At 35.8% G+C, this 13,814-nt stretch overlaps 8 protein-coding genes across 8 annotated transcripts; 3 read left to right on the top strand and 5 right to left on the bottom strand. All coding sequences in view use genetic code 12, as the record gives it.

The window, feature by feature from the left end:
- Positions 1-414: 414 nt before the first annotated feature.
- On the bottom strand, positions 415-1,383 carry CAALFM_CR03120WA (uncharacterized protein; the record flags this gene model as incomplete). The annotated part of the gene is made up of 1 exon (XM_708154.1): positions 415-1,383. One exon carries the CDS (start codon positions 1,381-1,383, stop codon positions 415-417), a length of 969 nt encoding a protein of 322 aa, XP_713247.1.
- A 232-nt stretch (positions 1,384-1,615) lies between these two features.
- CAALFM_CR03110WA (glutamate--tRNA ligase) lies at positions 1,616-3,145 on the bottom strand (the record flags this gene model as incomplete). Its single annotated transcript, XM_708155.2, has 1 exon — positions 1,616-3,145. One exon carries the CDS (start codon positions 3,143-3,145, stop codon positions 1,616-1,618), a length of 1,530 nt encoding a protein of 509 aa, XP_713248.2.
- Positions 3,146-3,349: 204 nt separating this feature from the next.
- SMC5 (DNA repair ATPase) lies at positions 3,350-6,571 on the bottom strand (the record flags this gene model as incomplete). Its single annotated transcript, XM_708157.2, has 1 exon — positions 3,350-6,571. The coding sequence occupies one exon, from the start codon at positions 6,569-6,571 to the stop codon at positions 3,350-3,352; it is 3,222 nt and encodes a 1,073-aa protein (XP_713250.1).
- A 630-nt stretch (positions 6,572-7,201) lies between these two features.
- On the top strand, positions 7,202-7,700 carry MLC1 (Mlc1p; the record flags this gene model as incomplete). The annotated part of the gene is made up of 2 exons (XM_019475524.1): positions 7,202-7,204; positions 7,272-7,700. 2 exons carry the CDS (start codon positions 7,202-7,204, stop codon positions 7,698-7,700), a joined length of 432 nt encoding a protein of 143 aa, XP_019331069.1.
- A 253-nt stretch (positions 7,701-7,953) lies between these two features.
- On the top strand, positions 7,954-8,529 carry CAALFM_CR03080CA (uncharacterized protein; the record flags this gene model as incomplete). The annotated part of the gene is made up of 1 exon (XM_708158.2): positions 7,954-8,529. The coding sequence occupies one exon, from the start codon at positions 7,954-7,956 to the stop codon at positions 8,527-8,529; it is 576 nt and encodes a 191-aa protein (XP_713251.1).
- A 22-nt stretch (positions 8,530-8,551) lies between these two features.
- CAALFM_CR03070WA (ribosome dissociation factor) lies at positions 8,552-9,733 on the bottom strand (the record flags this gene model as incomplete). Its single annotated transcript, XM_708159.2, has 1 exon — positions 8,552-9,733. One exon carries the CDS (start codon positions 9,731-9,733, stop codon positions 8,552-8,554), a length of 1,182 nt encoding a protein of 393 aa, XP_713252.2.
- A 243-nt stretch (positions 9,734-9,976) lies between these two features.
- ARC1 (Arc1p) lies at positions 9,977-11,086 on the bottom strand (the record flags this gene model as incomplete). The annotated part of the gene is made up of 1 exon (XM_708162.2): positions 9,977-11,086. The coding sequence occupies one exon, from the start codon at positions 11,084-11,086 to the stop codon at positions 9,977-9,979; it is 1,110 nt and encodes a 369-aa protein (XP_713255.2).
- Positions 11,087-12,009: 923 nt separating this feature from the next.
- Positions 12,010-13,794, top strand: ZCF11 (Zcf11p; the record flags this gene model as incomplete). Its single annotated transcript, XM_019475523.1, has 2 exons — positions 12,010-12,084; positions 12,184-13,794. The coding sequence occupies 2 exons, from the start codon at positions 12,010-12,012 to the stop codon at positions 13,792-13,794; spliced, it is 1,686 nt and encodes a 561-aa protein (XP_019331068.1).
- Between the last annotated feature and the right edge of the window lie 20 nt (positions 13,795-13,814).

Below are 13,814 nucleotides of genomic sequence, written 5' to 3'. Positions count from 1 at the left end.
ATCTAAATTATGGGGGGAAACAATCTCAAACTAAGTGTAACGAAATAAAATGTGGTAGTTGGCCAAAATAATGCTATTTTCTTATCAAATAGGGTCGTCAAAGAATTGTAAAATGTTATATTGGTCTGAAACGATGTAGCAGTGGATGAGTAGAAACTTAGTTTGTTATTAGTATTTGTATCTTGGGAGTAAGAGTGGTTTTCTCTCGGCTTTTTTTTGGTTTCTGCTTTTAATTTTTTGCTGTTGATATTTTTTTGTATCTTTTTTGAAGTCTTAGTGTGGTTATGAATTGTTACCAACAAAAGGCTAACATGAGTGATTGCTACAATAAACCGGCGAAGATTAATAAATTCAATTAGTAAAATATGATTAACTATATACATACGACACTCAAGGGGAAGAACATTTCATTATTTACAGTTTTTTGACATGTTCAACATTTTCTTCCTCATTAGTCCACACAGAGGATCCAACTGGTTTCAGTTTTGTAATTCTTGTTACAGTACAATTACCATCTGCGTCACATTCAGTTTTAACCTTTGTAAACTTGACTTCATTGGTTTCTGAATCAGTGTACATATCGGATTTGATTGATGTACTGAAAGAAGAACTTGTAGCAAAATTGTCTCCTTTATTAAGAGATAATTGTTTCCATTTTGCTTCTCTTTCTTTGACTCTTTGGTTGTATTGCTCATTCTTCCAATTCAAATACTTATCATATGAGTCGAAGAATCGGCCATGTTCTTTCAAGTCAACCATACCATCACCTTGGAAGTTATCTAATGCTGAGTTCTTTCTCATTGCACTCATAAAATCTTCCTTGGTTAATATTTCGTCTTTCAAGTACTTCTTTTTAAAATTCAAAAGCTCGACGGGGACTTCGCTATTTGGAAAGAGGCATCTCCAATACCCTTGATCATCCCAAACTGATTTTCCATTTTTAGTCAAGCATTCATTATAGTTCCGAATCGACGGGCCATGATAAGCATAATATCCAAAGGGAGTTGATCCACTTTTAAAGCTTCCAGAAAATTGTCCAAACTGCAGAAATGGGAAAACAATCCACAAGTCACCAAAAATTGGATGGGATTTTACTTCATCTTCCAAACAACCTCTATTCTGATAAAATGAAGGGTATTCGAAAAGTCTTCCATCTTCTTCTTCATCGTCATAAATTCTTGAAAGCCATGAGTCAGATAACTTTTTCGCCTTTGCATTCAAATCTTTACCCACATCTTTAGTCACATCAAGAATTGAATGTGTTAATGCACCTAAGTTGGAAACAATTTTATCAATACTCTCAGTATACTTTTCTGAATCTTTAGTGGAGTTGTTATTACTGTTGTCGGAGGTGAAAGAATCTTGATCTTTTTTATTAGACATTGTTGACTATTTTGTAGAAATAGTTGTGAAATAAAATGTGGCAAGAAGGGAACAATGAAAGATCATTATTTTATCCGGGACTTGCTCTATATATACCGAGCATTTGATCTCTCACACCCCGTGTCACGTTTTTTTTTCTAGGACATTCGATGCAGCATATAATACTGCAAATACTTTATGCTTTCGTATACTCACTATTTACATGCTCTTTATATTAACACTTCTAATCTATTTACATTACAGTTTTGAGAGCATTGCTCAATCTTCTGTTGAATTCGATCTCACCCAATAACTCTATAAAATGAGGGATGGCTAAACCTGATTTCCCACCACTTAAAGCATACCGAAGACTCATGAAAATATTCTTTTTGGGAATACCTTGTTGAGGTAATTTATTAATTGCATCATAATAGCCATTTTCCAAAACATATTCTAAAACACTTTTTGTTTGGTCATTGGGTACTTTCACCTTGCTGTAATCAATTTCTTGGAAAAGATACTGGTGATCTGTTTCTATTTCATGGATACTTGTAAGATTGGGACCCATAAATTTTAACAACTTGTAAAGATACTCCTTGGATTGGTTACTGAACTGTTTAAAGTGTGGATAATACTCTTCAACAAGAGTTTCTAATCCTTCTGCACTCTCTAGCTTTTTGGCCAAATGAAGTTTATTGAAATAGTATAACTTCAGATCATTCACTTTAGCATTGCCCTTAGTTAACTGGTCAATGGAAAACAATTCAATAATGTCAGATAAATCCATAACTTCATTAAATTTCTCACCGTTGCTTCTCACTGGCGACCACCCAAACAAAGCCACAAAATTGACTAATGCCTCCGGGAGGATCCCTTCATCTTTCAATTTCAAAATATTCAAATCACCACTTCTTTTGGATAACTTCTTATCTTTCAAGGATGTAAGTAATGGAATGTGGATGTATTGAGGAGGCTCCCATCCCATTGCATGATACATTGCAATGTGTTTTGGAGTTGACGGAAGCCATTCTTCTCCTCTAACTACATGAGTGATTTTCATTAAATGGTCATCAATGACATTTGCAAAATGATATGTAGGCATGCCATCATTCTTGACAATGACAAAATCGTCAAATCGTCTATCCTTGTCATTATATTGAGGTTGTAAACTTAATTCGCCGTGCAATAAATCTCTGAATGGTGGATAGTTGTTGGGTGACTTAAACCTAATCACATATGGCAATCCCTCGTGTTCACTTTCCAGAATGCATTTCCGGTCATATGTGACATTTGTTGGTGGTTTTAGTCTCTGGGCTGATTCACGTAATTCCAATAATCGTTCTTTTGAACAATAACATTTGTATGCTAGCCCTTTTGATAACAACTCATTCGCATACTTTTGATAAATATGTTTCCTGTCTGATTGTCTATATGGACCATATGGCCCACCTTCTACTGGACCTTCGTCTATATGTAAATTACACCACTTTAAAGTGTTGATGATATTATCTTCTGCTCCTGGAACTAGCCTGTTTTTATCTGTATCCTCAATTCGTAAAATAAATTCTCCTCCTGTACTTTTCGCTAACAAGTAATTATATAATGCAGTCCGTAATGAACCAAGATGTAAAAACCCCGTTGGTGAAGGGGCAAATCTTGTTCTTGCAGGAGTTTTGGGTTGTCTTGATAAGTGTGAAGAGTTAGCTGCAAGTTCTGCTAGCGAGTCCTTCAATAAAGACCCTGCTTTGGAATAGTTTCTGATAATGGGAAGTGATAACTTCATATATGCATTTGGACCCGCTGGTGATACGGAAAAAGGGTAGGAGTATTTTTTCAGATAAACACCAAGAAGATCTGAATTTTTCAAGCTCAAGAGAATCTAACTCCAAAAAAAAAAATTCACATTTTGGGTTATTATTCTTGGTAGCGCCCACCTTCATATCGAAAATAACTTTAATATTATTACATGTACAACAAAACTATCTATTTATACAGCAAAATCTAACATACCCATACTATTATCACGTTTCTCCTCGTTATCAGTGATATATGGTCCTGTAAAAATACAATGCACTACCATATCTGGATGGTAGTATAAACCGGTTAACAATTTTGGCGTGACCAAGAAATACTGAGATTTGCTATTTTGACAAGCAGTGTGGACCAAATAACGATGAGCCATCTGTTCATTTTTTGGATCCATACCTTGATTGATTTCATCAACAATTCTAAATGGTGCATCAGTTAAACCTTGTAACGACATAATGAAAAAAATCGTCGAAACTGCTCTCTCACCTCCGGATTGAGATTGGTGATCTAAAACTTTCAATTCCGATTCCTGTCTAAATTTAACAAGAATTTGTAATTTCCAATCTTTAAACCGTTCCAGTTTCGCCAATTGAACTCGTCCATCACTAGCCACTTTTGTGAATCGCTTATTAAACGCCAACGATATTTTGTTAACCAACAGCGTTAGCTCTCCTTCGTATTCTTCTTGAATACCTTTTATCCTAGTGTCTAACCTTTCCTTCTCGGTTTGAAGCAAAGGTAAGTTTGTCTCAGCTAACTGTATATCCTGTAATTTCTGTTTCAACGCATCTATTGATCCTCTATCGGCAGTTGTCAAGAGTGACAACTCGTCCTCCAACAAATCTATTTTCAGACGAATAGTAGCTTCTGTGAAAGTGCCATTTTCAACATAAACCTGGGCCAAATCAGCAAGTCTAGAACGTTCTTCATCGGTGTACGCTTCGTTTTGTCTTTCGATTTCTTTGAATGCCTCACTTTGTTTAATTTCATCGTATTCTCTTTTGTATCTGTTGTAGTCATTTTTCAACTTTTCCTGTCTTGCTCCTAATTCATCGAGTAAACTTTCAGCCGTAAGTTTTTTATTTTTATAGCCAATGATTTCCAATTTTTTCAACTTCATTTGATTTTCTTTTTCACAAAGCTCTAAAACAGAATTCGACAAAGAAGCAAATAATTCACCAGATGCTAGATATTTTTCATCAATCTTTTGCTCAAACATCCGGATTTTCAGCGAATAGTCTCTTTTAGAATCCTTTTCTAATTTCTGTTCTCTTTCTTTTTTCAACTCTATCTTGGTTTGAAGTTGTCCTGCACGTTTCGATATCTCTTGTAATTCCAGTTGTTTCCGCTTAATGTCATGAATGTAATGTTTAATTTCCGTCAAACGTTCATTGAAACTATCAATATTATTTCTATGACCCTCATAGGCTCGCTTTTTCTGCTCAATCTTCTCCTTAAATTTGGAGATTTCTGCGTTAATGGCATCTTTGGCTTCTTGTGATAACCCTTGAACTCCAAAATACTGTGATCTGCCTATTTTTTCTGTAATGTAAAACGCCTGTTGACTTCCATATTTGGATCTTTGAATATTGTACAATGTATCACCTGCAACAAACTTTGTAAATGGCAATCTGTCATTCCCAGAGACGTTGGTTAATCTTCTCACTTGCTCACTAGATAACTGATGTTTACTAACAGGAATAGTGTGAATTTTGGAAGTGCTGTAAAGCATTGATAAAACTTCTTTAGGGCCAACAATATAATCCGACAAATAACCTTCAAACCCGAATTCTCGTAATTGGTGCTTGCTATACTCGTGAGTTGGGTTGACTACTGAATTCACCATTCTCAAAGGAGTGTTGGTATTAGTTTGTTGCGAGAACTTGGAGAGAAAATCAAAATCACTCTGGTTTGTGACAGTAAAGGCAAACAATGTGTTGTTGTCAATGATTTTTTCAGCAGCAGCAGCATAATTTATGTCGGGGACATTACATGAAATCACTGGTGCCTCGAAATATCTCCCTTCGTATTCAGGTTCATTTCGCAATCTTTTGTGTACATCGAAAGCTTCGTCACGAAGTCTATAAGATCTCCCATTCTGTCTGGCATCACTCACCAACATATCCAATTTGTCTTTAGTCAGAAGTCTCTTTTCAGCTCCCCTTAATTGTTCGGTGAGATGTGTTAACTCTCTACCTATATCGCTTCTTTGACTGTTCACTTCTTGAAATTGCTCTTCTAAGTCTCTCAACTCATGTCTTTTACTTGTCAGCTCGGTAGATAAATTCTGCATTTCTTCTGGATCAACTTGAGGTAAACCTCTCTGTTTTTCTTGTAATTCTGCTATCTCCTTCTTGATTTCTTCTAGCTCTTTCTTTTTCTGTTCTGCCCTTGTTTGATAAGACTTTAAATTTGCTCGTAATTCACTTATTTCAGTGGTAACTTGTTTTTGAGTACTTTTGTGTTGGTTTATTTCATTGAGAGTCAGCTTGAGGGAGTCTTTGAGATGTGAATATTTTTCTGATTCTTCATTAATCGACTTTTCAGCATTGGCGATATCATTTTCCAATGGTTTAAAGTTGGCTTGGAAAGTACGAAGCTTGTGTTTGGCTTCATCTCTCAATCGTTTAAGGTGAGTTCTTTGGTTTTTCAAGTCTTGGTATTTTGCATACGGGATCAAAAGACGGTGATTATCAACTTCTTCAGACTTTCTATCGTACTCCTCTAATTTTCGTGCTTCTTCTTCCAATTTTGATCTATCCTCGTGTAATTTGGCTAATCTCCCTTCAATGTCTTTAATCTTGTTGCCCAATTGCTGACTTTCGTTATCTTTGGCAATCAAATCTTCGTGCATTATCAACAAATGGCCATCACCAAGAGTACGTTCTGTCTCCATCAACAATTTCTCTGGGGAAAGTCCTGCAAATTCTGCTACTCTTTCTTGCGGCAAAAAATGACAAAGGTTGTCTAGTTGGATATTGAATTTGGTTCTTATATCTTTGATTTTTGATTCAGTGGCCCGCTTGTTGTTAACTGTCCAATTTGATTCTTTGGCAGTAAACTCTCTTTTAATTACTATAGGTGAGTGACCTTCATAATTTTCAATGGTAATTTCCACAGACGATTTCTCTTGACCTGTTTTAATCATCGATTTCAAGTTTTTACGTTTAATTAAGTTAATGCTACCAGCAAGCCCAATACATATAGACGCAACCAAAGTACTCTTACCGCTCCCATTGGGACCAATAATCATATTCAAGGTTGGAGAGAGATTGAATTCGGTGTATGAATATGTTGTGAAGTTCCATACCCTAACTTTTCTAATAAACCCTGGTCTAAACTTTGATGGTTCTAAAACCTTCCTTCTTTTGGAAGCCGATCCGTTGCTTTCAGATGACATTACTGTAACTAAGATGATAGAATATGCTATTGATATAGACTATGTGTGTATGTGTAGAAAAGGATCAGGTTTGTTACCGTGGAACAAACGTCGCCAGGAGGAAAGAAAAAATAAATAAAAACTTTCCAATGCGTATAACAAAAGTTCTCATGAAAAACTAACAGACGCGTTTAGGGACTCGCTAGACCCGTCAATAGTTACCGTTGTTACACCTTATTCTAATAAGAATAATAATCATCATTGAAACTGCATACTAGTTTCTATCAGTCCTTGTTCTACTTAGATTTCTGCTATCTTGTCTTAATAAGAACTAAGAAGAGTTCCAAACTGTTTGTTCTGGTCTCCTGTCAATTGAATTTGCTTGTACAATGAAACATTTAGATATTTAGAAGAATATTGTCACCATACAAGAGCTAGCATTTAAACTTATTATTCTGTATTGGGCTGTAGTAATATATCTGTCACTGATAGATTATGTAGGCTTCACTAGTTGCATTGTGCAGGGTAAACTTTTTTTTTGTCTGATCCCAAAAGAGTAGTTTGTTTACATTTTTTCTGTTTCATACGAAATTTTTTGATTCCAAGGTGTCAACTTTCTACTTTATATTAACAAACAAGTTATCCACAGCCATGGTATGTACACATAGTCCCTGACATTGAATTGGCAACGAATCTATATACTAACTCAGTAATTGTTTAGTCACAAAACACTAAGACCTACAGAGATGCATTTGCACTTTTCGATAAGAAAGGTACCGGCAAAATTCCAGTTGAACATTTGGGTGACTTGTTAAGATCTGTTGGCCAAAACCCAACTTTGGCTGAAATAGCTGATTTGCAAAAGACTATCAAGGGAAGCGAATTTGACTTTGATACCTACCAAGAAATCATCAACAGACCAGACGGTTTCAAACCTTTGGGTTTACCTGAAGATTACATCAAAGGATTCCAAGTATTTGACAAAGATCACACTGGTTATATTGGTGTTGGAGAATTAAGATACATTTTAACCTCAATAGGTGAAAAGTTGACTGACTCTGAAGTTGATGAGTTATTAAAAGGGGTCAATGTAACTTCTGATGGAAATGTGGATTATGTTGAATTTGTCAAATCAATTTTAGACCAATAGATAAAAGAAAATTTACAATTAACCATTGAAATATATATACTACAAGTTTTACAAATTATAGTTATTGTATAGTCTTGTTCGAATTGGATACCGTTTATTTGAAGTTTTATGTAGTACTTGATAAGTTACTTTGGAGAGTAATATATGCCAATGAAAAGAGAGAGAGTAAGAGAGGAAAAGTAACAGAACAAAAAAAAATTCATTATGTTTTGCACCAATTATGATGACGGTTCATATTACACATACATTCTAAATGAGTGAAAGCATAACGATAACAGCTAATAGCATAGATAACCCTGAAACAGATGTGAGGCGTAACGAAAGATTCCATCTCGTTCCCAGAAAAAGACTTGAAGCGTTAGTGACAACAAGTGGGCTAATCGGGGCAATGATTGGCTTTTACGATGGAGTAAAGATTTCATCACTCAGATACTTGACTGAAAACGCACATCGAATGCCGAAAACCGTGGGTGGGTGGTATTTTTATCATAAAAAGAAGAATTATGTCATGATCGTTGCTGGTGTCAAAAAGGCGATTACAACTAGTTTCAAATATGGTGCAGCTGTCGGTGGGTTCTTTGGTTTGGAATATTTACTAGACATTAGTAGAGGAAATACAATAGACTTTTTCAACACCACAACAGCAGCATTCTTAACATCGACCTTTTATGCAAAATACAACAAGTTGAGCTCTATGCAAACCAGAAAAATGATCTTCAAAGGGACGGCCTTGGGCTTGACCCTTGGTTTAATACAGGACTATTTAATTCACGCCAGAAAGGGTAGAGTCTGGTATTTAGATAGGTATACACAACAAAAACTCGTATAAAAAATAATGTACTTCCTTGTATCTAGTCTTCTTCATCACTGTCATCAAGATCTGGAATCGGATATTTCAATAAAGCAGCAATACCCGTCAACTGATTCAACTGTTCACCAGATTCATGTAGACTTGAAAAAATGTACACCTTAGCACCTAAGGTTTTAGCTTGTTCGGTAAGGTCAATGTAATGTCTTCTCTCTTCAATATCGTCGCTTCTAAACAAAGCATCAGACACCATTAGATACCTTACTGCATCCATGTTTAATGCCTTTGTGATTTCCTCTAACCCATACCACGCTCTTCCGTCGTCATCATTCAACGCTCTTTGGAAGCGCTGTAATGCCTCCAGCTCCTCCAAAAATTTAGTGTCTGCTAATCTCTTTTTAGTCTGAGGATCATCCAACACTTCCTCTAGTCCTTGTAAATAACCAGTAGATGCATGAGCTATCAAAAACTTGCTCTTGTTTTTCAATATACTAGAATAGACTTTGCTCTCTTTTCCTGAATTTTGCAAGTTCAAACACTCCTGTATCAATCGATCATATAAGGTTTTGGCTAAAAACCCGGGTGATGCTAATATAACAACTTTTAATTTTTCGAAATCAAAGTGTCTAGTCATGCTCGATATGATCATATTGAAAAATGAATTCATTGCCTTTTCCAAATCTCTAGTACCGTATTCGTTATTCTTTCGTGGGATAGACTTTTCAACTTTGGCTTTTAGAACAGTCATGGAATCAGCCACATAACAAATGTGTGCCACACCTTCTTGGAAAACAACTGCACCAATGTCAGCTTTATTCTCAATAGAACACAACTCGTTTAATAAAGTCATGTCGTATTCATCCCAGTTATCTTTCAAAATAGTCAATTCTTTATTCAATTCAACCTCAGCGGTGTGGAAACTGTTCAAAGGGATATATTCTTGTTGCACTAAAGATTTACCATTGATTCTCATGGTTTGATCAGAAGCAATGTAGTCTATGTCTTCTACTAGTAACTTCAATCTAACCACAATCTTTTCCATTTTGCTTTTCCCCTTTGTGATTTGAGCTTGGTTTCCCTTCTTGACATTACGGTGAGTAACCAATTGCACCGTGTCTCCTTTCTTTAGTAAGTTGTACAAATACCATAAATCCTCGGAATCTTCGGGTACCAAGGTTATTGCAACATTCTTGTCTTTTAATTTGGCTTTGTTTTTAACTTGCATTATGTGGTGATGCTATAAGAATCTTTTCTGAATAATTAGAGTGATAAATTGTTTCACTTTTTTTTTTGTTGCTACAATCAAGTGATGAAGATACCCATGAGCTTGCCCAATTACAATTCTGCAAAAAGTAATAGTCTACGAACACCTTCACAATAGGTAAGTTTGAATACATATTTCTCTATTTGTCACATTAATGCTTTGGTTATTCTTCTGGTACCTCTATACATGTACATATATACATATCTATTTGACATCAGCTTTAACAATACTGGAGTTCTTACATAATTCTCCCTTTTCATTAACCAATCTCTTTGGTTCTTTTCCTTCTTCAGTATAGGTAACTTCGTAATTTTCATTAGTGGAAAAGTGGGGTTGAACTGCTTCCCAAACCTTCTTCTTTGGGTTCAATTGTTTCTCTGGTGTACCGTTGAATCCTTCAAAGAAGATTTTATCACCTGGTTTGGAACCTGCTGGCGGGTTAACAAATTCGACTTTTTCGGCATCAGAAGCACATAACACCATGGCACAAGACTTGACACCTCTCATGGTGACTGGTTTCAAATTTGCCACTACGACAACGTATCTCTTTTGCATCTCTTCAATTGGAATGTATTTCACTAAACCTGAACAGACAATTCTAGGCCCCTCTGCATCTCCCATATCAATCGTTGACATATACAATGAGTCTGCATTTGGATGCTTTTCGGCTTTTTCAATAAACCCAACTCTGAAGTCGATCATGGATGGGTTCGGTGGTGTGGCAACAGGAGCTTGTTGTTGTTTGTTCTTTTCAGCATTTGCTTTAGCTTTGGCAGCTTTCTTGGCCTCTTTGGCGGCTGCTTTGGCTTTCTTTTCCTCTTCGGTCAATTCTTTTCTTTGTCCTTGAGCGGCGTCTGGTGTAGCTTTAGCCTTTGGTTCTGGGGTGGCAGACTTTTCAGCTTCTTTTGCTGGTTTCTTTTTCTCTTTGATTTCTCTTGGTATGTCGATATCGTAATTAATCTTGATTGGTTCTGGGACATTAACTAATGTATTTTGAACCAAATCGGCCCATCTGAGAATGTGTCTATATTTTGCAACATCATCTTTGCTAGTCCATTGAGAAGCCAAAGAGAATACTTTTTCAAAAACCACTAAATCTGCATGGCTTGGAATGTTACCGACAATAAAAGTCTTGGTTCTTAATGAGTCATTTAAAGCAATCAATGATTCTTGTTCGTTTAATCTGTTGGCCAAAGTTTCGAATTGTGAGGCTAATGCTTTTTGTTCTGCTGACAATTCTGGGAACTTAGAAGAGTCTGATTTTGAAATATCAGCTAAAGAAATCTTTGAAAATTTTGCAATTAAGTCTGACATGGTTGTGTATGGTCCTTTTGTCAACGGGTGAAATAGAGATTCGTTATGAAAAATTCTTCTTTTTGGATGGATTGAGAGGTCTCAAGCAAACGAAAAACTAGGGAAAAAAATTTTAGTCACAATATCTTTTGATGAGATTAACACTACTATTGGTCACGTGATCTGGTATTTATAGGTTGATCTTGATAAGTTCTTACAGCTTGCCCAGATAAAGGGATGAAGAAGAGATGATTTATAATGTTGTGGCTCCCTCACTTGAAGTAGATTTGTGTGTTATTTTACATTAAAAGTAGATATTTGGAGATGTGTTTTTTTATACTCGTTTGATTGCAAATTTCTCTCAAAATTAATTCTCAATACCTTGGTATTTTTGACCAAAAGAAGATATACTAACTTTCTACAATAAACTTCAAGGCAAGTTTGTTAAAACAACAGAAATCTTTATAAGTTTTTAATATGAAAAAGAAACACAGTAATCAGTTTTTTGAAATATCGATCATGGCAACATACTGCAAAATAAAACTTGTAATTTTTATTGTAAAATTGCACAACCTGCAAAGAAAACCTACTAAGCAACTGCTTTTGCTACACATATATACTAACTTTAAACTAAACAGAGAGAAAATTTAGGTATCTCGGCGTATAATAAAACCCGTAGAGTTTAACTTTCACAACCTTTTTATTTTCTTCTTTTTCTTGTTTATCTTCCAACCGGTGTGGGAAAAAGAAATGATTACAAAATCAAACCGAATTTGGGAACGAGAGGTAAAAAAAAGGAAGGAAGGAAGGGGAAAAAAATATAGAATGTAGGTAGATTAGAGACTACTGAGAAAACAAATCCGACTCCAATATTGTCCATTTTTAATTAAAATTGGAAAGCATACTATTTTCGATATAAATGGGCAACGCTCTTTATTAAAAGAATGAAGATTAAACAGGAAAACATAACAAACACAACTTCAATCAATACTAGCAACGTTAATGATAAACCCAAGCCAGTATGTCAAGAGATTATAAACAAGCGCTTTGAAGCGCATCAACACTTTTATTAAAACTAACTGATATACTAACCATGAGTTTTTCTTTACTTATTATAGAAACGTAAGAAAACATCAAGAGCATGCAATCATTGTCATAAGGCACATATGACCTGTGACTCGGGTCGTCCGTGCAAGCGATGCATTCAAAGAGGATTAGATTCAACATGTGAAGATGCACCCCGAAAAAGAAAGAAATATCTTCAAGATGTACCCAATTCTTCTTTGATGTCTAACCACAGCATGAATAGCAGTGATAATTTGGACAGTAATGGTGTGTCACCAATGCAGCCGACATTGCTGCAACCCATGCCACCTGTACAAGAACTGTCATTGCCCACAAATATACCTAATCAATCTCAAGTTCCGTCACAATCGCCAAACACGGCCCTGCAAAAACAGCTTCTGTATTCACCTCCATTGGCTTCTACTTACTCCCCTAATCACAAGACATATCTGGCAACATTGTTTCAACACAGTGCAACTTCACCGGAGTTGATGCAAACAGTGCCCGAATATTTCCCGGAACTTTACAACCAACACTATCAACCTTCGGCAAATCCTAATCAGAAAAGACGAACAAATTTCTTGTCAACAGCAGCTGACTTGGAGTATTCTACATTATCAAATATTCTTCAAGAGAACTTTGGTCATCACACAACATCAAACGAAGGCACCCCTAATTCGCATAACTTTTCACCAGCATTATCACCGCATAATATGCCTACAAATAATACTAATGCGCCATCTACATCAACCCAGTTACTTACTAATGATCAGCAGCGGCAGGCGACATCATTTAACAATCACACCAAACACAACACCCCATCACCGTTAAATACAAGCCATACCAAACTTTATGAGGATGCCAGGTATCCAAAATGTGACGAAACCATTAATCAATATTTCTTGGGTGACACTGACTCGGGTAAAATGGTCGTATTCCCAGATGTTTTGACAGCAATTGAAAATATGAAAAACAATGATCCAGCGGTATATTTGGAACGTAATTCCAAACTGGCGCTATCCTTTGTCATGAGTATACAGCATGAAAACAATTCTAACGGTGGTAAAGAAGATCAATTATTCAAAGAACCAGAAGAAATATACGAGAAAGTGAAAAAACCATTTTCCTATACCCCAGGGTATCACTCGTTGATTGCATATTTAAGAAAAAGATTCACAAAACCAATGTTAGTGAAAATGGCCGAATCAATGGCCACATATAGACCCTCATTTATTGCATGTACAAATTCATTGAAAGAACACGACTTGATATTTATGGAACAGTGTTTCCAGAGAACATTGCTAACTTATGATAATTATATAAAAATCAGTGGCACGCCAACCATTGTATGGAGAAGAACTGGAGAAGTAGCATATGTGGGAAACGAATTTTGTGTATTAACTGGTTGGCCCAAAGAGGAGTTGATTGGGAAAGATAAAAGAAAATTTATTGTAGAATTACTAGACGACAAGTCGGTATTGCAATATTTCCAAGTTTTTTCAAGAATTGCGTTTGGTGATTTCTTAGGGGCCACTATGACAGAATGTACCTTATTGACACCAAACCCTAATGTTAAAATAAGAACGGGGTGCATGTGGACCTTGAAAAGAGATGTATTTGGTATTCCCATGATGATTGTGGGGAACTTTTTACCAATACTATGATGATAGCTTACAGTATCTCA

Source organism: Candida albicans, chromosome R (assembly GCF_000182965.3).
Source record: "Candida albicans SC5314 chromosome R, complete sequence".
In the NCBI taxonomy this organism is placed as follows: Eukaryota; Fungi; Ascomycota; class Pichiomycetes; order Serinales; family Debaryomycetaceae; genus Candida; species Candida albicans.
Note: the sequence above shows the minus strand (reverse complement) of the source record. Positions and strands in the feature narration are given on the sequence as shown.